General features: G+C 38.2%; 1 protein-coding gene and 1 pseudogene across 13 annotated transcripts; one reads left to right on the top strand and one right to left on the bottom strand.

The window, feature by feature from the left end:
- The first annotated feature begins 1,054 nt into the window (after positions 1-1,054).
- On the top strand, positions 1,055-12,655 carry LOC110867659 (DExH-box ATP-dependent RNA helicase DExH9-like). 13 transcript variants are annotated; one of them, XM_022116666.2, is made up of 12 exons: positions 1,056-1,297; positions 1,386-1,600; positions 1,935-2,783; positions 9,980-10,046; positions 10,169-10,279; positions 10,371-10,598; positions 10,746-10,869; positions 10,946-11,056; positions 11,295-11,366; positions 11,449-11,472; positions 11,530-11,740; positions 12,316-12,655. In XM_022116666.2, exons 6-11 carry the CDS (start codon positions 10,498-10,500, stop codon positions 11,611-11,613), a joined length of 516 nt encoding a protein of 171 aa, XP_021972358.1. In that variant the 5' UTR covers positions 1,056-1,297; positions 1,386-1,600; positions 1,935-2,783; positions 9,980-10,046; positions 10,169-10,279; positions 10,371-10,497; the 3' UTR covers positions 11,614-11,740; positions 12,316-12,655. The 13 variants fall into 13 exon arrangements, 1 of the variants encoding a protein (XP_021972358.1); XR_004862472.1 differs by lacking the exons at positions 11,449-11,472; positions 11,530-11,740; positions 12,316-12,655 and adding an exon at positions 7,977-9,727 and having other exon boundaries at positions 1,055-1,297; positions 10,946-11,113; positions 11,295-11,370; XR_004862473.1 differs by lacking the exons at positions 11,449-11,472; positions 11,530-11,740; positions 12,316-12,655 and adding an exon at positions 9,567-9,727 and having other exon boundaries at positions 1,055-1,297; positions 1,935-9,484; positions 10,946-11,113; positions 11,295-11,370.
- Positions 6,167-16,205, bottom strand: LOC110867658 (annotated as a pseudogene).
- Positions 16,206-24,789: the final 8,584 nt, after the last annotated feature.

The raw sequence follows: 24,789 nt of genomic DNA, 5'->3' as shown, positions 1-24,789 counted from the left end.
TTATATACTTTATATAATATATCTGTTTAACTTATTTAATTTTCAACAAATTTGATTCTTTGTTGATAACTTTCGTTCATTAACTTTTTTATAAAAACTCTATAGGCATTTGTGTTTTCTTTTCCGATATATAAGTATATATTTTGTTAACAAACTAGTATTCGAAATAAAACATATTTTTGGCATTGTAAGCAATAGCAAATTTCAATAACAAACTGACATCGACCAAAGATTTAAAACAATGTAGCTATATGATAAACATGTATTCAGTTTTACTTTGTAATCTCAATATATTTTCTTAAAACTTCAAAGTTAGGCATGGGTGGGTCGTCACTAATGGGGTTTGAGGTATTTATCATCACAAGCATAACCGACTTAACCTAGGTTGTTCTATTGGATCTATGTGTAACCGGTGAACTTATAATAACATTTGCTAGTGGCATATGAATCTAACAATAAGAATCATAAACTAAGTAGATGTTTAAATGTGATTTGAATGTTAACAACTTAAGTAAATGCATCATTATTTGGGTAACATATGTGAAAACTTCTATTAGAGTGGAAAATATTACATATGTGGGTAACATAGATACCGAGTTGAGATCTGGTACAAACTGTGTTAATCGAATTTTGTTAAACAATGGTTTGAAGTTAGCACAAAAAGACAATTGTAAAAACTTATGAAATTGGTTATGAATGAGCACAAATGGTTAATCTACACATTTATTTATTTGAACTACTAGCACATGAACTACTAATATTGTAATACTCCAAAATCCATGGTTGACGTAGCGTACAAGGAAACCGTGCCCCCTCTCTCTCTCTGTCTCTCTTGCTGCGAGTGTGTGTATCTGAGAGAGAGAGAGAAAAAGAAATATTCTGTTTTGAAGTAGCTATCATGTGTGTTAAAGTTTTATATTTATTCTCTACGATATCTCCAAAAACATGTCACCTTCACAAGCGGCCCCTTTTTAAATCCTTTTTTTTTTTTTTGTAAAACCTAAAAACAAACAAATGAACAATAAACAAACACATGAATATAAATAAAGGTATACATAATGTCAAAAACTGAACACGCTCCCACCCTTCTTTCCCTTTCCTCTTCTTCCTTCACTCTGATTGGATCTCCTTCCTTCCTGCTTTGAAAGAATCTCCCAAACAAGCCGAAGTTGGGCGCAAGTGAGGTTTTGAATCACCACCAATGATTCTTCACCTCTGCCCTTTTCTTCTTATGGCTCTATTAGAGTTTTTGAAATTCAAGTCTGCCACCATATCCCTGTTCTCTCTCTCTATTAAGGTTTTTGAAATTCAATTATGCCACCATATCCCTGTCGATTGAAAGCATATTAAACCAACTGACATATTTTGTTGTTTGATTCTTGCAGTAAAGATATTGATGAGCTAGAGGGAGGGTGGCTATGGAGTTTCGAGACACCTAACTGGCGATGGCAGCAAAGAGGTGACCATGGTTCAATGAGCGACATGGTGGTGTTTTGTGGCCCGACGGAGTGCACCATTCAATCTGCCTCATTCTCTGCTGATTCTTCTCTCCCGCACACACAAAATTGAAGTTATGGCGATGGTGATGAAGATGAGGAAGGTATGAATTCTTGATAATTATCGTGATTTTGGTTTAGGGTTTCTTTCATCTTCTTCTGTCCTCTTTTTTCTTCCCATCCTCATTTTTTATTTTCTTAACCCTGAATATTAGTGAAATTATCACAACTGAGTTTGTTTTTCATTTCAAAGTGGTTAAAGAGGTTCGTAACTATTTGCTCTATTTTCAGTAGCCTATGATTTAGAATACCCACGGTTAGATTATGATTCTGTGTAAGTACTATTTAGCTTTTATTCGGTTTCATGTAACTTGATTGATCGATCGATTGATCGGATGATTACTGTTCATTTCTTGATTATTTGCTGAATGATTTCAGGAGATCTTGATGCAAAAGGAATTAATGGACAGAGCCATGGAGAGAAAAAGACCAACAATCTGTCATACAACTCAAACCAAAAATCCATGGAGTTTCTTGCTTAATATGTGAGATCTAGAAGCTGAGATTATCGCGTTATCTCCAACATCATTAATATGTGAGATTTGCTAATAAGGGTTTTCAAAGGGACCAGAATTTGCAGCTTCATAGAAGAGGACACAACTTGCCATGGAAACTTGAGCAAAGAAACAAGAATGAAGTGTTGAAGAAGAGAGTGTACATATGTCCAGAGAAAAGCTATGTTCATCATGACCCTTCTCGAGCTCTCGGAGACCTGACCGTAGTTGAGAAGCATTATAGTCGGAAACATGGAGAAAAGAAATGGAACTGTGAAAAGTGTTCAAAGAAGTATGCGGTTCAATCGGATTAGCAAGATTTGCGGTACTAGAGAGTACAAATGCTGAACCGCATACTTCCTTGGACACGTTTCACAGTTCCATATCTTTTCTCCATGTTTCCGACTATAATGCTTCTTAATTGCGTGCAGATTTGCGAGAGCTCGAGAAGGGTCATGATTAGCACAGCTTTTCTCTGGACATATGTACACTTTATTCTTCACCACTTCATTCTTGTTTCTTTGCTTAAGAGTCTATGGCAAGTTGTGTCCTCTTTTGTGAAGCTGCAAATTCTGGTCTCTTAGAAAACCCTTATTACAAATCTCACATACGAATTGATTCGTAGCCATTATTGATGTTGGCGATAATGCGATAACCTCGGCTTCTGGATCTGTACATATATAACACTACAAGAAAAAGATCCTCAAGACGAGATCAATGGCATATACAACAGGTATTGTAAACTTTTAATTTGAATAAATATAAACAAACAACTTTAGGCATGTCAATGGATGGATATGGATTGGATCATGATCCGATCCATTAATGATCCATTTATCATGATCCGATCCATGATCCAACATAATGGATCGTGATCCAATCCATATCCAAATAATTTTAAATGGATGGATCACTATCCGGATCGGTCCATATAAAAAAATATAATAAAAAACCTCTAAAAATCACAAAAAATAAAAAATGGTAAAAATTCAAAAAAAAAAAAGCTAAAAAAATAATAAAAAAATAAATAAATAAAATCTAAAAAAATAAAAAACCCCAAAAAAAAAAAATCTATAAAATAAAAAAAAAATCTACTTTGACCAGTTTAATGGCTGGTTTTCAGTTATAATGTTAGGCATATACAAGGTTCAAACAGTTGTCAGATTTCACAAACATGAAAATATAGACTGTTGTCTAATGCTCTAGAATGGACGGGTATAAAGATGTACACATTACAGTTTACACACAAACAAAAAAGATCAACAAACCAAATATTGCATTAAAAATAGGGTGCAAACGAGCTTGAACCTAAAATATGAAAGATATTCCAGAAGGTGTTTTAAAATATAAAATAACGCAAAGAGACCACCACATACTTGGCGTGCTTTGACACCGATTTTATTCAAATATGCAGCAAAAATCCTTTAGTACAGAAATCCCATTAAGAAGCCGCTCTAGTTCTTCTAAATGGTCTGCAAGAAAGACCAATGTAAGATAAAAAGTTAATATTAACAGAATAGTAATTAAGTTAGCAGTTTGAATCATAACACATCCATATGATTTAGATAGTTATATAAGAAAGAATATGACATTAACATCTTCTTGCAAATTTACCTGTAACAAGTGTCCGTTCTAATCCAAGCTCGTCCACTGTCCTGAGAATGTAAAATTACTACCCAATCAGTCTGGGTTTTAAAAAGCGCGCCCTAGGCGCAAGGCGCAGGGTCTTGGGCTTTTTTGCTTGTCGCCTTGTGTTTTTCCAAGAAGCGCCCAAAAAGCGCATTTTTTGATGTTTTTTCGTGGGTTTTTTGGCCTGAGGCGCGCGCCTCATGTACCCTAGGCATATGGTTGTACCTTGGCCTTTTGACTTGCAACAGCAGCAAAAAAAGCATTAAATGGTGCAAAAACTGCCACTCAAGGAACTGCTAACAAGAAAGCAATAACATGATCGTTTATGGAATATGCATTCAAGAACTCAAGTGTTAATAGTAATTAAGATAGTTGTATAATATTATTAGTTATTGTATTTTTGACGCTGCGGGGTGCGGCGACATATCGTGTAATTACACCACAAATGATTTGGTTTAGCATGATTGTGTTATGAGTTGTGATGTAAAAAGTACACACCAAGAATGATTTGGTTTAGCCTGTTCATGTTATGAGTTGTGATGTAAAACATACACACGCCTCGGGTACGAAAAGCCCACCGCTTTTGCGCTTTGCGCCTCAATTTTAGACCTTGTCGCTTTTGTGCGCCTCTCGCTTTTTAAAACCAAGCAATCAGTAAACTAAAGTTCATAAACTTTAATAGTAATTTAACACAACTTGCAGCCTTTTCTCCAGCCTGCAACACACAACTGAAACTGAATTTAACAATATAATAAATTTAAAGTGAATAAAAAATTTATAATTCAATTTATGACTCATTGGCCGATAATCATCCATACTGACAATCTGACTAATGACGCTCCCAACTTTCACTTTCGTTGCCAAAGGCAATCCCACTTGCATAATCATCATACATTTACATGTGGATTTCCACTTGACTTCGCTTACATGGATTATTATAAGCAAAATCAAGTGTAAACCGTTGGCGATTATACGAGCGAAATTGCCTTTTGACAACAAAATGAAAGTTAAAGGTGCCATCAGTAAAAAGTCTATTATTTATATTATTTTTATTTAATACATTAATTAATAGAAAATAAACGAGCCGAGCTCGAGCTTGAGAAAATACCTACGAGCCCTCATAAGTTCATCACAAGTTCAATTACTCAAAAACGGAAAGTCAATAAACCATTACAATAAAGTAATCAAATACGCACAAAGTTTGAAATGATGAATCGCAGTAGTTTTAAAATCACGAGTGCCGAGTTATAGTACGCACATAGAATCCAGATTATCAAAAAAATAAATAAATAAATACCGCAACTTTAACAAGTGTCCTCAGCAGTTTAGCATCAAGTTCCAAGTTGTTTACTGACCTCGTAAACCTCAAAATCCAGACAATTAACTAATGCTGTAAACGAGAAGGTATGAAGATGTACACATTACAGTTTCCACACAAACAAACGAGTTAATTACTGTTTTCGTCCTTGTGGTTTGTCAAAAATTACTATTTTAGTCCATTAGTTTAAAAATTGCGATTTCAGTCCCTGTTGTTTCACTTTCGTAACAATTTCAGTCCCTGTAGTTTCACTTTCGTAACCATTTCAATCCATTTATTCTGTAAATACAGGGACTGAAATGGTTACGAGGTGGACTGAAATGGTTACGAAAGTGAAACCCTAAATTGCAAAATTGAAAACCCTAGGTTATTAATACTGTTAAAAAAGACGGATAGAATATTTACTGTGATTGGATGAGGAACGATGATGATTGTGAAGATGATCGTTGAATCGTGACGACTTTGGACTCTTGGAGGGAGAGAGGAGGCTCGATTATTTCAAAATTTAGGGTTTGGCCTTTGAGAACTGTGGATCTATAGGATGGATCACTACATATAATTAATTGGATAAATGGATTGATCCATTGGATTAATTAATGGATTAGGGGATATTTTTTATGATCTAATAAGTGATTTAAATGGATCAGATTGGATTGGATTGGATATGGATCAATATCCAATCCATTGCCTGGCCTAAACAACTTCCCCTTAAAAAAAAACAGTAAACATACGACCCAAATTAGCAGTTGACAGAGAAAGTCCAACCAACATAACTAATATCCAAGAAATTCAAAGATGAAATTGCATAACTAGATCAACCTTGTTAAAAAAACTATGTGCACATAAAGTGAACGTGCGAAACTGCATCAAAAAACGAACCTGTGTTTTGACTTTTGAGCTGGAAATTCGCCCCGCAACACAGACGGAGAATCAACTAGTATATACACATTACGGAATTTGAACCATTCACCCTCTTGAACAGAGGAAAACAAACCACCACACTGCCTCCCATGTTCAAAAAAACTATTTTTGTTTTAATTTTCAGATATCAACAAATTCTACAAAAGAAACAGAACTTTATTTTTATTGCACTTGAATAAAAAAAATGTCTCTAGGTCTTTATTCATATATCTAAAGGTAACCTTGACATTAACTTTTGACCAGTTTCATTTATATGATGAGAATTTAAGAAATTGATACAGAAATTATTGCAGCAAAATAAGATGACAAACAATCGCAGGCCCGCTTACATAATCATCAAATGGCACCAGATTGACGCCAAACGGGCCACAAGAACCGGTTAGCCAATGGCTATACAGTCCATGTATAGAACCTTGTCGACCGCCAGCAAAAGACAGCATCCATATATTATAAAGACCGAACTACAAGCTATATCATTCAGCATTATGACTCTAGAGTTGCAATGTCTTTACCTTGTATGTTTTTACATGGATACACAAGAAGATAAAGAAGATGTTATACCGATGGACCTCATACAAAACACTTCCTCCAAAAATGAGATACAAGAACAATCTAACTACCACAATACCCGACACATGTTGTAGAATGTCGAAACAAGCGACCCCTTCACATGTTTTATCATTTCCTCCTGCTCTGTCTTTTAACTCTAACAATCCTTCTATTAGACTTGTCGTCTCCACCACTACCTAATGAGAAACTTCCTCCCGCACTAAACTGTGTTGCCGGAAAAGGACTCTGAGACGGTGCTTGTGCTTGTGGTTGCGGTTGGTTTGTCTGCGCACCGAACATGAAACCTGGTGGCTGAACCGTTGTCGGTGGTGTCGGTGTGGCGGAACCAAACATGAAACCCGGTGGTGTGCCGCTGGAAGCTTGACCGAAAGCAGGCGCTGGACTTGGTGTTTGGTTGGAGTCATCGGCCATACTGTCTTCCATGCTCATTTGATCGGTGTTATTAGTGGGCGAAGTTCCGAAAACAGGAGTCGAGTTTCCGAAAACTGGAGCAGGAGAAGACGGTTTTGAAGAAAATGAGAACACGGATGATCCCGTTGAAGCACCTGCGTTAGATGATCCAAACATGAAAGGCGAACTGCTGGCTGAAGGCATAGATGTAGTAGACGCCCCAAAGGAAAACGGTGTAGAGCCAAAGACGTTACTGGCGGAACTACCAGATTTGGTCTCTGACGAAGCAACAGTAGGCGTTGATCCGAAGCCAGAACCGAACATGTTGGTAGCGGAACTACCAGATTTGGGCTCTGATGAGGCGACGGTAGAGTTAACTCCAAAACTAGGTGTCGAACCGAAGCCAGAACCAAACACGTTGGTAGCGGAACTACCAGGTTTGGGCTCTTATCAGGCGACAGTAGAGTTAACTCCAAAACTCGGTGTTGAACCGAAACCAGAGCCGCCGGATTTGGTCTCCGATGAGGCGACAGTAGAGCTAAGTCCAAAACTTGGTGTTGCACTAAAGCCAGAACTGAACATGTTGGTGGTGGAACTACTGGTCAAACCGCCAGATGAGGTGGCGACAGAAGTAAGACCAAAACTAGGAGCTGAAGAACTAAAAAGAGACCCCGCTGAAGCGGATGATGGTGTCTCGCTAGTCCCTGAGCCAAACTTGAATGGGACCGCCTGTGTAACGGCAGTAAATGCAGCCTGTGTGTTTGCCTGAGATCCGTTGGCAAAATAAGAAGTCGAATGAAAGCTTAATTGGCTCTTTTAACGCATGTCCCGACTGATTTGAACCAATGCATAAGACCACGGTGATCCTTCACATAAAGCCATGCTTGTAAAAAGGGAAATAAACCATCGTTTATACCTCGTTCTTCAATGTAACCATGAAATGCATCCCTCATTCTATCATCAAGGGCCCTGCAAATTATTTAAAAAAAAACAATTAGTTAAATCATCTGTATTAATCATATCAACTTGTTTGTTGTTTGATTATACTTGCCTCTATCTATTATATTTCCTAATTCACATTTTATAAATTACATTTAGGTCTACACTCTACAGCTCATTGAGTTGACTCGGCAATAACCAGTAGTGGTACAAACATTTCAACTTCTTCATCTCCCTACAAATGAAAATTGTGTAAATATAAAAGAATAAGTCTCAAAGAGGCGCAGTGGGAAACCGGCAACATGTTTTTTTTTTTTTTACTATGACACATTCTCCAGCTATACAACCTCTAATCAGCCTCATAAGTCATAACCTAACCCCGCTAAATCGATGATAAACTTTAAGCGTTAGAAAACTTACAAATAACAACTAAAACGATAATGTAAAATTATGTAACTTTCAAAGTTCAATCCCAAACCAAAAAAAAAAATGTTCAAATGTATGAAAAACATTTAACCAATGAGAAGTGAAACGTTTTCCTACTTATAAACAAATCCTGGGTTTTAAAAAGCGTGTTTTTCCACAAAGCGCAAGAAAAGCGCAATTTTTTGGGTTTTTGGGGGTCTGAGGTGCACGCCTTACGTACTTTGGGTGTTTTTATGTTGTTTTTAATCATCAAAGTGTTGTACAATAGTTTTTTTTTGATAAAATCATATATAAACCTTAATTATAGCTATATTTTGGATAAGGGATGCCAAAATCCTATGAGATAAATATAAAAATACATATAATCTCCTTGCGTCTCGGGTACGAAAAGCCCACAGCTTTTGCGCTTTGCGCCTCATTCTTAGACCTCATCGCTTTTATGCGCCTATCAATCATCATCATCATCTCCTTGCGCCTCGGGTACGAAAAGCCCATACTCGGTAAATCCCACCAATAGCAAAGCTAAAGTAGTGTCTGAGGAGGGTAAGATGTAGACAGCCTTACCTCGTAGGAGTAGGAGTAGAGAGGCTGCTTCCAGTGAGACCCCCCGGCTCCATAGTGGTTTTGCATCAAGCCTTGGACATAAGGCACATAACACTGAGCAAAGGCCAATTAGTGCATGTACCCCCTTGTCCTTCGGCTATCAACGCCACCACCACATGATGCATACAAATCACATCAAGTGTCCTCGCCTTCAATCTCCTATTAATTACTAACAACTTGTGCTATTTCAGTGTGTGTGTGTGTGTGACTGTGGGTGCTTTATAAAATTTATAACTCTATATAACTATATATAATACATTTCCAATGGACACAAAGGTAATTTAATACCTCTTTTTTAAGATGGCAGATTAAAAGTCTTAGATAAACCCTATATTTTTACATTTTCCTTCCCATTTTATCCTCCTCTCTTTACATCCCCTTTCAGATATGATGAAATCCTTCGAATATAAACATCAGTTTGTTCAGCCGAATCGTTCTCCTTCAATTAGGCTTTATGATTGAATCTCTACAGCCACAAAGGAATTCAATTCTGTTCCAAACCTCATGAAATACAGACCGATCATTCTTCCAAAGCTCATGAAACATATTCTCTCTCTTTCTCTTCCAAACCTCCGGCTCGTGTATCGCCTGAATGGGTTCAACATTTCCGGTTAAGGCTAGGGTTCCGGCGATTGAATGTCAGTAACTGTGAAACCCTTCATCGTCCAAACGCACAAAAACAAAGACTTGATAAATGTTCCTCCCAAATCTTCTACACAGGATTCCGATTGAGACTTCCAGGGTTTGATTACGTTCGGTAATGATGATAATTGAGTGAGACTGATCTATACCCGTGTTTAGAATGTGTAATCGGTGTTTAAAGGGATGAATTGAAGCTGAAGGCGCTGTCTTAAAGAAGCAGATCAAGGATGTTTTGACAGGTTATATTTGTAGATAGAACATATTATTTATTATTGTTTTGTGACTATGTATGTGTTCTGTATGGTTTGCTAATAGTCAAGTTGCTATTCAATGGTGGAGGGGAGCTTTTGGGGGTGGAAATTGTTTAACTTGTAATCGGTGTTTTTTGTTATTTGTTAAAAATGTATATTATGGTTTACTACTCAAAAATATTATGTATTACTTATGATAAAATGAATTGATTTTTTTATTTTTATCTTTATAATTCACAGAATGGACTTCATATGAGCATGTAGCTATTGCTACTTTGGAGACCGTCAATGCCTTTATGTTGCAAAGGTTGCTTTCTCCTCATTCAATATCTATATTTTTCTGTTGAAGTATATATCATTTTGGAACTTTTCATGAGTTATTATTTAATTTTTTCTTCGGTTAATGTTTCTGATTTTGGGCTTTGCCAGGTGTCGAATATGCTTCCCCTCTTGAAGCGTGGAATAGGCGTGCATCATTCTGGGTTACTCCCCATACTGAAAGAAGTCATTGAAATACTATTCCAAGAAGGTCTAATTAAGGTTGGGATGAGACTGTTAAGCATTCATTTATATTGGTTTTGCCTTATGTTTTGTGTTTTTGAGGTTTTTATACTGAGATTTTTTGCAACAGTGCTTGTTTGCCACAGCGACATTTAGCATAGGTCTCAATATGCCTGCAAAAACGGTTGTTTTTTTCAAATGTTCGGAAGTTTGACGGCGATAAATTCAGATGGCTATCGAGTGGTGGATATATTCAAATGAGTGGTCGAGCGGGTCGTAGAGGAATTGATGATCGTGGGGTCTGCATATCTTCCACCGCTAAAATGATGGTCAAAAGGAGCGCCGACTGTTTAAACAGGTATCATGGTCAAAGGCATACCTTTTGTAGTGTAAGTCAACTTTTGTTGAATGCTGCATTTGTGGCCATATTACATCGTTACATTGTTCTTGGTGTTGAGTATTATGATTTGCATCTTGAGTTGACTTTTGTTGTTGACTTTGTCAGCGCGTTCCATTTAAGCTACAACATGCTTTTGAATCAGTTGAGATGCAAAGACGGTGATCCAGAAAATTTGCTTCGTAATTCATTCTATCAATTTCAAGCTGATCGAGCCATCCCTGATCTTGAGGTTGTCTATCTTTCTTTTCATAAGTAATGATTCAAAATTTTCACGCATATTGCTTACGTATTTATTCTGTTTGCAGAGACAAATGAAAGTTCTTCAGGAGGAAAGGGACCCAATTCACATTGAAGAAGAGGATAGCTTAGAAAATTATTACTCTTTGTTGGAGCAATATAAAGACTTAAAGATGGATGTGCGTGACATCATCTTTTCTCGTAGATATTGCGAGTAAACATTTTTCTCAACAAAAGTGCGTTACCATTACCAGAAACATTGTATCAGGTCTTGTTATGATTTCCATCCCTTGTGGGGGTGATGTTTCAATGCATCAAATAAAAAGGAAATTAATTAATTCATCATCATCATTATACTCAGTAAATCCCACCGATAACAAAATATTCGATTAACGTTCACTTGATTGAATTTCGTAGGCATATACTTTGGAATTGGAAGCTGAAGTTGCAAAACTAAAAGAAATCAACCACGAATTGCTTAAAAAACAGGCATGTAACTGTAACTTTAATCATCATTATCATGTTCATGAACTGTTTGAATGTTTGTTGTTGACCTGTTGTGTCACTGCAGGAAGAGATGATGGAGAATAATCAGGTATGTATTCAAATAATAACCTCCATATCAACTTAAAGTCATGTCACAAGTTATTAGTATTTTGTAGGTGTTTTAAGAAGTTATCTGGTTATGGTGAAAACAAATTTATTTCAGACTAAGGCGAGTATGAGAGGGGTTTGATAATTCCGGTCTGGATTATGATTGTAAAACCGTATCCATACATGGTCCCATATCTGTCAGGTACCCGATGGCTGAGGCGCTGATCAGGGGGCTTCCGATCATCCTCAACGACTATATTCCAGGACATGTATGTAAATTCCACTTCTGTGTGTTTCTTACAATTTTCTATGAGCGAGTCTGGTGGGTTGGGTAACAGGTCAAAACAGTTTCTCATATAATTAATGTTTTCAATATGATTAATGTAAATAAACTTAGGAGGAGGTTTTATGCACTTTAGGTGATGTTTGTAGGGGTGAGCAAAAGGAAAAACCCGACCCGACCCTACCATTACCCGACCCGAGAACCGATCAAACATAAAATACAGAACCGATTCACTACCCTAAATATAGGGTCGGTTCCGGTTCATAGGTAAAAGTCGGGTTTCACCATGAAAAGAACCGAGAACCGACCCGACCCGACCCTATTTTATAAGAAAAATTGGAACCGATCTAAGTACCTAGGTACTTGGGTTCGGGTCGGGTTGGGTATATTTTCGGTTCGGTTCTCGGTTATTTTCGGTCCGGACCTAAACTTGCTCACCCCTAGATGTTTGACTCGCTCAACCCGTTCAACCAGTTTCCAGTTTAACCAACATTAACCTTTTACCTGACCCGTTAGTAAAAAGAATAACCTAAATTGACTTGCTTCATTTTGGACCAACAGGAAAAAGGAAACGTCCCATATGTGGTGGGCAATGGGCGGGTGTGTTCACCCGAAGCCCAAAAGAAACAGCCCAGATAGTGGCTGGATGGTTCAGCACCAACTCAGATGAGCTCAAGAAAATGTCCGAAAACAGCCTGAAGTTGGCTCAACCAGAGGCTGTGTTTGACATCGTGAGGGACATTCATGACTTGGCGGGTCAACGTGGGCCCCTCGCTGACGTAACGTATGTTTTAACATCATCGTTTACAAACTTAATTTAGTAAGATGTATATGTAATTTGTAGAATATGCTTTGATTACCTACCATTTTTTGAGCTTGGGAAAAGCTTTTGTGTGGCAAATTGTAAGTTGTGTGATTATGTATTAATTTAATTAGGGTGTTTTAGAACTTTAAGAAGGTGTGCCACTTTTTAGTTTAATTGTGACTGTAAAAAATGTAAAAAGAATCTTGTTTAATCAATGATCATGGTTTGGTTTATCAAGTAAATTGATTCAGTATTCAAGAACTTTATAATTAAAAGTTTGAAGTAATTATTTTATGAATAAGTATCTCATAAAAGTAGTGTATCCGGAAGACGGATTTCAATCTTAATTATTTTCACAGTTCAACCCTCTGCCGTAACGTGCAGGTACGTGTACTATACCATATAAATGTTTTGAGACGGGCACTATGGTAATATCACACTAATTGTTCACACCGCCGCAACGCGCGGGTCTCCCACTAGTAAATCATAAGTATCCGAAAATTGAAATATAATTCATAAATAATTAATCAGACATTTAAATCGGTATAGGAATATGTCTACTTAAATGGAACATTTTAAAAACTGGAATCCGTCAAATTGAATATTTCATCTCACTGGATTCAAAATCAGTCGAGAATCAAATTTTCCAAAAGGTATAGATTTAGGCTGGTGGGTGTGGGGGGCGCCACCCCGCCACCTCAGCCTCCATAGCGCCTAAGGAGCTCCATCGTCCCCACCGCCGCAATTAAGGAGGGGGCGCCATCATCCTTCCGCCACCAGGTTAACGAGCACGCGGGGGGGGGGGGGGGGATCCATCGAATTTGATTGGCTTTAAAGGGGGTCGCTATAAAGCCCCTAGCCACACCCTCCACACCCTACAAGTTAAAGGAGGGGGCTTTAAAGGCCTTGTGTGACGTGGCGGTGAGGTGGCGTGATAAAGCCCCTAGCCACACGCCCACACCCTCCAGCCTTAGTAGTAAGATTAGCGGGTGTGTAATTTAACCCTTCTAAAAACAAATTAGAAAATAAAAACTGAAAAAACAAACTTTCCAGGCTACCGGATATAAATTTAATGGCATGTTAAAGTTGTACACTTGTACCTACTAGAAGGTGCAAAATAGCAATAGGGACCATAATCTTGGATTGATCATAAGGTGTACAAAACTACAAATCCTTATATAACAAAAAAGTATGTATGTCGTATTCTCATATCCTATATCAGAGACACTCATGTGTGGCAACAACTGTTCACTACCCAGGAAACACAAACATCACTTCAAAAACACCGCTGATGCCGTAGTTGTTAATGACAAATAGCGACAAATAGCAATAAGGTACCTATATGCTACATAGCGAATAACGTAAATAGAGGGCACTATTTTATAAATAGTGATACACTAGAAAAAACTAAAAAAAAAAAAAAAAAACTTATGTATATCATATGAAGATACCCTGGTATATATGCTATTTTACATGTATATTTAACAAAAACCTAAAATTCAGCTATTTTATAGCTATATTTAAATCTATTTGTATTTAAAAAAAATACAAAAATAATAACTGAAATCCCGCTATTTATGGCTACATACCCTGTAGCGACCTTCAACCTATACACTACGCTATTCGCTATAGTGACCGCTATTGACAAGTCTATGGTTGATGGCGATGCTAAGCAAAACAATAAAACTGACCCAAGAACTATGGTATCTAAGGATCAGAAAAAAAATTCGAATAAATCATAGCATAAAAAGTAAACTACAGCACAATATAGAAATTCAAATCATGATATGACATACACATAAATTATAACTATAGTTGTTCTACCATTAGAAATTTAAAGATTAACATTAACATGACTTACTCAAAACTTGGACCGTTGTATTTAGATGGAACCTTGAAGAGCCCTGAAGTTTCAAGCTTATGCCTTAACGAAACCGAATGAATCCCCACCGCATCCGGGTACAACCCGCACAAGAAATGCAAAACATAGTCTTGACCGGGCTTCGATACATCAACATGAAGAAATCTCATCATCCCCATCAATCTCAGAAGGATCCACTCCGGGAAGAATGTTAATCATCCGCATAACCGATAACCTGATCTCCTCTTCGCCATACACTCGTGTCAGAACCGGACCGCCACTGTCTAGTGCCCCTTTCACCACTGTAAATGGCTCTGGAGGACTCACCTTCTGAACAAATAACATATCAGAGATCGTCAAAAGCACACATACATAAACCTCACTAAAACCCTATAAACAAAATCCAGTTTATTTGTTCCCAATTAACATGAACTACAGTGCCTGCCAGCTGTTCGATAAAATGCCGCAGAAAGTAGCGTATCGAGCTTGATTAAATTTTCAAGGTAAACCCTCGTAAAACCCTAGAGATAGAGATGGGAGTTGGGACATAAACCTCACTAAAACCCTATCAACAAAATCCAGTTTTTTAATGCCCAATTAACATAAGCTTACAGTGCCCACCAGGTGTTCGATGAAATGCCGCAGAGAGTAAATTATCGCATCTGATTAAATTTTCAACATAAACCCTGGTAAAACCCTAGAGAAAGGGATGGAACATAAACCCCACTAAAACCCTATAAACAAAATCCAGTTTTTTTCCCAATAAACATAAGATTACAGTGCCTGCCAGGTGTTCAATAAAATGCCGTAGAGAGTAGCTTATCGAAATTAATTGAATTTTCAACATAAACCCTGGTAAAACCCTAGAGAGACAAATGGACATAAACCTCACTAAAACCCTAACAACAAAATCCAGTTTTTTATGCCCAATTAACACAATCTTACAATGCCTACCAGGTGTTTGATAAAATGCCGCAGAGAGTAATTTGTCATTTTTTATTATAATTTTAAAAATCAACCCTCTTAAAACCCTAGAGAGAGAGGGATTGAGATGGGAACGTACAGGGGGAGGGGCCATTTTGGATACTTCAGTGTAGTGCTCTTTAAGAGAACGTAGAATCATGGAGTTAATTACTGCAGACGGAGAGTAGGTACGGTGGAATGGTGTGGTGGTGATTTCCGTCAACTGCAACCGAATAGCGCCGGTGGCGCGTGCCATAGCAGTTCTCCACATTTCTGCGATTGATGTAGACGCCCTTATGAATTGTGATTTTGATTCTTTGAGGTTAAAAGTTATGACCTTAACGATTCGACTGCAGTTTCCGCTGCCTTATTTCGTAACTTTAATAATCTGGATTAGGGATTGTGACAAGAAGGGTTTGTTGATTTTTTAAAGATATTGATATTTAATTGTTTATTATAGATAGTTTAAAAGCTATTAAAGAAATTAGAACTAGTGGGTTACCACTCATGCTCTGCAACGGGTTTGAAACGTACATAAAAATCAGCAAATGGTGACAGGTTCGAACGGAGATGTAAATCCGCAAATGGCGACGAAACATTCTATGTGATGACTAAAAAACCACGTGCGACGGGTTCAGAATGAAATAAAATAACCTCTTGCGACGGTACATATAAAATTTAGAAAAGTATTATGTTGAGAAAAGAAACCTAAAAAAAACAAAAATAAGTAAAAGAAAAAATCAACTGAAATTTCAGAGTTTAAATAACAATTACACTTCATTGAATTGTAGTTTATTATGAACACATTTAAGTATCACTTGCACACTTTACCTCATTTTTATGCTTTTATTGGCAGGATGTATTTGCCTTTCTTTTCTGATTTAATTGCCATTAAATTAGATAAGATGATTGATATTGGGATATCCTGCTATTGTAGTGAATGATAATCTTATTTGGTGGTTTAATACTTTCTTAGGGCACTGGAGCTTCTGCTGGGAACCAAACTTTATTCTATTGCGATTGACGCCAGTCATCGGGTTGTATCATGGTTGAACTGTGTATCATGGTTGAACTGTTGTCTAAGCAACCATTATTCTTGGCAATTTTAGTTCGTCTTTCTTCTACTTACCTGTAAGGACCTTCAAAAATGTCTCTAACCAACCTATAGATGTACACCCGGACCCCTAAAACCCTACTGTGCATGAAAAATCAAGAAAAACAAGAAAATTTGGGTTTTAGGCGGGCCGCGTAAGGGATAGCTTAACCTTACGCGGGCCGCTACAACTTAATGAATCACCGGATAAGTTTTAGGGTTCTAGGCGGGCCGCGTAAAACTTAAGGGATGTTTACGCGGGTCGCGTCAACTTGAAATTCATCCGGATAAGCATCCAGGCCACGTATAACCCATCTGGCAACCCTAAGCCCATGACCCATCAAACCTACCCGTAAACTAGGCGGCCACGCGGGCCGCGTAAGTGTTACCCTTAGGTTTACGCGGGCCGCGTAAAACCTAAATTCAGGTTATAAATAGCCTAGCTCAGAGACTTTCATTCTGTGTCGACGAAATCTTTCATAAACGAATTCTTGCTGTTCAAAAGTATAATTTCATATAGTGAGGTGCTGCCACAATACCGGGTATTAACTCGATCGCTGCTACGATTAAATATCCGATCGATTGAAACTATCAAATGGATGTTTAAGTGCTGCCCGCATTAGGGTTATACTTTGTCATTTGTCGTTAATTCGATGGATGTTTAGTATGGCACTTTGTCATTCGTTGTGAGGGTTGTGTCTCGTGAGTTATCGTAAATGTTGTATTAGTTACTAACCTGGTTTGTGTGCATTAAACTAGGTTATTCGGCTTATCAGTAGGCTAAACCCTGCCCGTATAAACTTGCAATGTGAGTCATTCTCTTTTTACCAACTGTTTTACAATACCTCAAGTTATTTTCAAATGTGATAATTACATGGATTAAGTCGTGGTTATCTTAATCACTGGCTAGTGGGGTATTGTGCACATTACTAATTTCTCATGAGTTAGGCTAATAAGCCCTAACACAGGTTAGGCTAATAAGTCCTAACAGTGACAAAACGTCACTACTTGGGTGACTGGACCCAATAGTGGTCTGATCATCGTCACACGGGTGGCAAGGCCAGATAAAAAATAAGATAAATGCCATTGTAATCGCTCTTATGCTGTAATATTATAACTATGTGTCATTTTATCAAAATGAATGATTCACTCAGTATTTCCCAGCTGACAAAAATATTTTTAAAACATATTTCAGGTGACCTACTGTGAATCAAGAACAAGTGCTACGGAGCACTCCCAAGCTTGAAGTAGTGGCTCAAACAAATAAATAAATAAACATGTTTTGTAAAATAAGGAAATTCCTATGAAATTCCCCCACTGTAAATTACGGGGTTTATCCCGAATTATGAAATAAATAATACTCGGACATTTTCAAGTTTAAACGATCCTGCTAGACTTCCGCTGTACCACAAGTTTCTGTCCCGCGGCTCTTGGACTGGGTCAAACCGGGCACGGGGGCCGTGACAGAAAAAGGTGGTATCAGAGCCACTGGTTTAAGCCAATTAAGTATTCAGAAATACTTAATTTATCTGATTGCCATTTTGTGATTTTGTGAAATTTTAGTTTACAAAAATTTTAACTTAGAATTGTGTGCGTCTTCGTGTGTGCTAACAGCATGAACGAACTATCAGAAGCCCTACAGAATATTTCTATCCATAGTACAGATATGGATATCACCAATATTACTACTGGGTACCAGGCAGATGTGGAGGAGCCTATGGTATTTAAAGCCCAACCTCAGGAAAAACCAAAAGTAGTGAAAAAGAGACATAGGTGGGTAGGTTGGAGGCGTGTACGCAGGAAGAAGCCAGCAACACAGAAAACTATGAAAAAGGAAGATTCAAAGGATAAAGGAAAGGGAATAGAAACTGGGGAGAGTTCCAGGCAAAACCAGGAACCACTATCTTGGGAAAAAGAGTTGGACCGTAAACTGGCATTTGGTGACGTCATCGGACCTGCCGATGAAACTCTCTTTAACTACCCAGCCGAAGCCCTATTGCCTGTTAACCTAGAACCTGCCATTCCAGACCCTATTGTTCACCCTAGACCTCTACCAGGAGCAGTGGAGGAATGGTGGACTGCCGACTGGCAATTTCAGAACATTATGAATAGCCCTGACACCTTTCTCCCTCAATTTGATCCGGAACCTGTACCAAACCCACCAATGAGCCATGAAAACTTAGCTGAACTCCGCCACTATGGCGAGGAGCTGGTGGATGCCGGAAATAGGATTCAGGAGGTAGGAGAGCAGATCTCCTGGAAGTACGACGAGAGGGAACGTCGTTTCTAAAATGCCATCTAACAGGGGTTGCATGGGGTGGTGTGGTTGTAGTGTATAATAACAATAATAGTAAAATATAAATCTTGTAAAATAGTATAAAAATAAAACGTTGTAAGATAATCAGTGTGTCCGGACGCATACTATTAAAACTATATAAAATCGAATAGTCGCAAAGTCGACAGTTTTGGCTGTACATGTTTGTGTGATTATGTGTTTCTTTATTGATTCTTCGTGTTATTTAACTACTTGTTAATGTACAGAATGGGTAAGCAAAAGCTTTCGGATATTTATCATCAACTAGATAGTGCCCAAAAGAATAAGGGAACCTCGTCCCAATCAAATTCCTCAAGATATTCAGTGAATACTAATGAAGGAATATTTATTCGTAAGGCACACTATGAAAACTACTTACTCCCAAGAAGAGAGATTGGATTATTAGAAAAAGCCACGAGAAAATAGGGACGTCCAATTCAAAAGAAGTGATAGTTAATAAGGAATCTCAGGAAATAGGTAAAAACCCGCCATGGGAAGATGAATTAGATGAAAAAGGGTCAGATCTTTATATGTTAGCCACTATAGCATCAAATCTCGATCCTTAATTAAGATAAGCTGCCAAACCTAGACCAACCATGGAAGTTAGATAAATAAATACGAGGCGATAAAATAAATACGGAGCATAATCGTTATAGTTAAATTAAAATAATAGCATGTCATTGAATTTCAATTGTAATAAGATCTATAAGGTTGTTGTGTTTTAAATAAAGTTTGATTGTATAGTGTACCAAAGTATTTGTACTAAATAATAGTTCGTGATTGATACACATCCAGATGGAACACGCTGTTAATGAACCAGTTAATGAAGTTAACCAATCGGAACACAATAACGAGGATCACTTCCTAAACCGGCAAGACATAGAAAACATCGTTGCTCAGGGAATAGTTAATGCTATTCCAGCTATCATCGTTGCGGTAAAAAGTCCTGTTGAGCCTTCGCAAGCTCACCCTAGTAAACGTACGCACGACGATACTGCCAGTAATAGTATCAATGGAGGCGGTAATAATAATAACGGAATTCAAGCCCCGATACACAAAAGAAGGAAAGCTGCAACACCTGGTTGCATTTACAAGGAGTTCCTTGCCTGTAAACCAGTTGAATTTGCAGGCAATGAAGGTGCAACTGCAGCATTGCGTTGGTTAGAGAAAACCGAGGCAGTGATCAAAATAAGTAAATGCGCCGAGGAGGATAAAGTCATGTACGCTTCTCACCTTTTCAAGGAAGAGGCGTTAGAATGGTGGAATACAGTATTGCAAGCTAAGGGAAGTGACTTGACTTATGCCATGAGTTGGGAAGAATTTAAGCAATTAATAGAAAGAAAATTTTGTCCCGAATATGAAAAAGAAAAAATGGCAAACAAATTTCTGAGCCACCGAATGGTGGATGTTGACTGCCGAGGGTATACTTCAAAATTCTTTGAGTATGCCAGGATTGTACCTACTCTGGCCTCGCCGGAACCGATACTTATCTCTCGCTATATTTGGGGTTTGATTAGCGAGATTCGTGACATTGTCAAAGCTGCTAGGCCTCGCACGATTAACGATGCAGTGGAGTTAGCCAATACCTTAACTGACGGACTGGTGCGCACGCGGGAAGAAAGTAGAAGGAATGATGTTGCCCAAAAGATTACCCAAGGATTTCGAGTGGGTAATAGCAGTAACTTTAGGAAAAGAGGAACAGGGCGATTTTCTACTGCCCCATTTTGCAGTACCTGTAAAGGAAGGCATTTTGGACAATGCAAAGGGTGCTATAACTACTGCAAAATTCCAGGACATCGAGAAGAAGATTGCAGGAAAAAGAAGGCGACAGTCTGCTACAATTCTGGAGAAGCCGGGCATTTCAAGCTAGATTGCCCGAAATTAGTCAAACCAGCAGATAACAAGGCTAAACCTACAGAAGGAACTACCAAAAAGAACGCAAGAGCCTTTCAATTGACTACTCAGGAATCCGAACTAACTCCTGACGTCATAACTGGTACGTTCTTAGTTCACAATGTGTATGCAAAAGTATTATTTGACTCTGGTGCAAACCAAAGTTTTTATAAATACTTTGTTCTGCCAAGCTCTTAATTTACCTTTAACCAACCTTAGGCAGATTTTCACAGTCGAAACGGCAGATGGGAATTCTGTTAAAATAGATAAGGTTTTGCGAGAAGGAAAGATAGAACTCTTAGGCCATAAATTTTCTGCAAACCTGTTACCTATGAATTTAGCCGGATTCGATGTTGTGTTAGGAATGGATTGGTTAGTAGCCAACCATGCTCGAATTCTTTGTGATAAAATTCCATAGAAATCCATACACCCACAGGAGAATTAGTAATGATTACCGGAGATAAGCACAAAAGCCACTGAAATTTATTTCAGTAATGAAGTTGGCCAGTTATTCAAGAAAACAAGGAATAGCATATATGGTTTCGGTAGTTGTTAATACCAAAAGTAAGAAACTGGAGGACATCCCGATAGTATCAGAATACCCAGACGTCTTTCCAGAAGACCTACCAGGATTACCACCCGATAGGGAGGTAGAATTTAGAATTCATCTAATTTCAGGAACTATACCGATAGCCAAGGCACCCTATCGGTTAGCACCCACTGAAATGCTGGAATTAAAGAAACAGTTAGATGAATTACTAAGTAAAGGGTTTATACGACCAAGTTCCTCTTTGTGGGGAGCTCCAGTGTTGTTTGTAAAGAAGAAGGACGGATCGATGAGAATGTGTATCGATTATAGGGAATTAAATAAGGATACAATTAAGAATCGATACCCATTATCTAGGATTGATGATCTTTTTGATCAATTGCAAGGAGCTAGATATTTTTCTAAGATAGACTTGCGCTCTGGATATCATCAATTGAAGGTACAAGAAGAAGACATACCTAAAACTGCTTTCAGAACTAGGTATGGACATTACGAGTTTACCGTCATGCCCTTTGGATTAACCAATGCTCCTGCAGCATTCATGGACATGATGAACAGAATATGTAAACCGTATTTGGATAAATTTGTAATCGTTTTCATCGACGATATACTTATTCACTCCAAAAGTCAGGAGGAACATTGTGAGCACCTGCATGCACTCTTAACTTTGTTAAGAAAGGAGAAGCTTTATGCCAAATTCTCAAAGTGTGAATTTTGGCTCCAAGAAGTGCAATTTCTAGGACACATGGTGAATTGCGAAGGTATTCACGTAGATCCCTCCAAGATAGCCCCGTAATTGGCTACGAAAGTTAGAAGTTTTCTAGGATTAGCTGGATACTGTAGACGCTTTATTAAAGATTTTTCTAAGATAGCCGTGCCATTAACCAAGCTAACTTGTAAAGCCGTAAAATTTGAATGGGGACCTAGACAGGAAGAGGCTTTTAGGATTTTAAAGCAAAAGTTAACAAATGCCCCAATCTTAGCATTGCCAGAAGGAACAGAAGATTTTGAAGTCTGCTGCGATGCTTCTATGCTAGGATTAGGATGTGTGTTAATGCAACGCAAAAAGGTAATTGCGTATGCCTCAAGGCAATTGAAAAAGCACGAAGAAAACTACACAACTCACGACTTAGAATTAGGAGCGGTAATTTTTGCTCTTAAGATTTGGAGGCATTATCTGTATGGAAGTAAGTTTACTGTCTATACGGATCATAAAAGCTTAAGATATATATTTGGGCAGAAAGAATTAAACATGAGGCAAAGAAGATGGATGGAAATTCTAAGCGACTACGACTGTGATATTCAATATCACGAAGGAAAGGCAAATGTAGTTGCAGATACCTTAAGTCGTAAATACCATGAAAAGCAAAGGCGAGCTCGTGCACTTAGATTAAATCTACAGTTGGATTCAATGGAACAATTGAAGAATACTCAAGCAACAGCAATCAAACATGATACTGAAGAAATGAAAGGACGAATAAAAGAATTGAAACAAGGAGCTGATGGAATTTGGAGATTCCACAAGAAAAGGATTTGGGTACCTAAGCAAGGAGAATTAAGAAATAAAATTTTAGAAGAAGCCCATAAATCTAGGTATACCATGCATCCAGGAAATAATAAGATGTACCAAGATTTAAGAAATAATTTCTGGTGGATAGGAATGAAAAAGGACATAGCTAGATATGTATCTAAGTGTCTTACTTGTTCACAAGTTAAGGCAGAACATCAGAAACCTTCAGGGTTACTTCAACAGTTAGAAATGCCTGTTTGGAAATGAAAATTAATAACCATGGATTTTGTTACTAAGTTACCCAAAATCAGAAAAGGTAATGATGCGATTTGGGTAATTGTGGATAGATTAACCAAGCCAGCTCATTTTCTACCCATGAAAGAAACTTTCAGCATGGAAAGATTAGCAAATTATACGTAGATGAAGTAGTATCCCTACATGGAGTTCCACTCTCCATTGTATCAGATAGGCATAGTCGTTTTACTTCACATTTATGGACAAGTTTCCAAGAAGCCATGGGTACACGATTAAATTTAAGTACAACTTATCATCCCCAGACAGACGGACAAAGTGAAAGAACGATTCAAACCCTTGAAGACATGCTCAGAGCATGTGTAATAGATTTTGGTGAAAACTAGGATGATCATTTACCTTTAATTGAATTCTCCTATAACAAAAGTTATCATGCAAGCATTGAAGTTGCCCCGTTCGAAGCACTGTATGGACGCAAGTGTAGAACTCCAGTTTGTTGGGCAGAAATACGAGAAAGTCAATTAACAGGAGCTGAGATTGTGCAAGAGACCACCGACAAGATAACACAAATCAAAGAAATACTAAAGACAGCTCGAGATCGCCAAAAGAGTTCTGCAGACAATCGACGCAAGCCGCTAGAATTTCAAGTCGGTGATAAGGTACTCTTGAAAGTTTCTCCTTGGAAAGGAGTAGTGCGATTCGGAAAGAAAGGAAAGCTGAGCCCAAGGTACATAGGACCATTTCAAGTAATCCAACGAATAGGACCAGTTGCTTATCGTTTACAACTACCAGAAGAGCTAGCAGGAGTACATGATGTATTTCATGTATCCAACCTTAAGAAATGTTTATCTGACGAATCTCTGGTAATACCTTTCAAGATGTAGAGGTAAATTAAAAACTGAAATTCGTGGAGAAACCACTACAGATAGAGGACAGAAAGATCAAGTTTCTTAAGCATAAACGGCTGGTGTTGGTTAAGGTCAAGTGGGATTCAAAAAGAGGACCTGAATACATCTGGGAACTGGAATCAGAGATGAAGAGCAAATATCCACACTTATTTCAATAAATCTTGAGGACGAGATTTTAATTAAGGTGGGAGGATGTAAGGACTTTCAAAAATGTCCCTAACCAACCTATAGATGTACATCCGGACCCCTAAAACCCTACTGTGCATGAAAAACCAAGAAAAACAAGAAAATTTTGGTTTTAGGCAGGCCGCGTAAGGGATAGCTTAACCTTACACGGGCCGCTACAACTTAATGAATCACCGGATAAGTTTTGGGTTCTAGGCGGGCCGCGTAAAACTTAAGGGATGTTTAAGCGGGCCGCGTCAACTTGAAATTCATCCGGATAAGCATCCGGGCCACGTATAACCCATCTGGCAACCCTAAGCCCATGACCCATCAAACCTACGCGTAGACTAGGCGGCTACGCGGGCCGCGTAAGTGTTACCCTTAGGTTTACGCGGGCTGCGTAAAACCTAAATTCAAGGTATAAATAGCCTAGCTCAGGGACTTTCATTCTGTGTCGATGAAATCTTTCATAGACGAATTCTCGCTGTTCAAAAGTATAATTTCATATAGTGAGGTGCTGTCACTATACCGGTAGGGATGGCAAAAATACCCGAGCCCGACGGGTATACCCGAACCCCGACACAAATGGGACGGGTATACCCGATACCCGACGGGTATTGGGCCGGGTATGGGTTTAGTTTTAAAAATTTTCGTGGGTATGGGTCGGGTATGGGATTAGGTGATACCCGACCTGATTACCCGAAACCACATACCCATTTACCCG

This window comes from Helianthus annuus, chromosome 7, assembly GCF_002127325.2.
Source record: "Helianthus annuus cultivar XRQ/B chromosome 7, HanXRQr2.0-SUNRISE, whole genome shotgun sequence".
NCBI lineage: Eukaryota > Viridiplantae > Streptophyta > Magnoliopsida > Asterales > Asteraceae > Helianthus > Helianthus annuus.
This window is presented reverse-complemented; position numbering and strand designations above follow the sequence as displayed.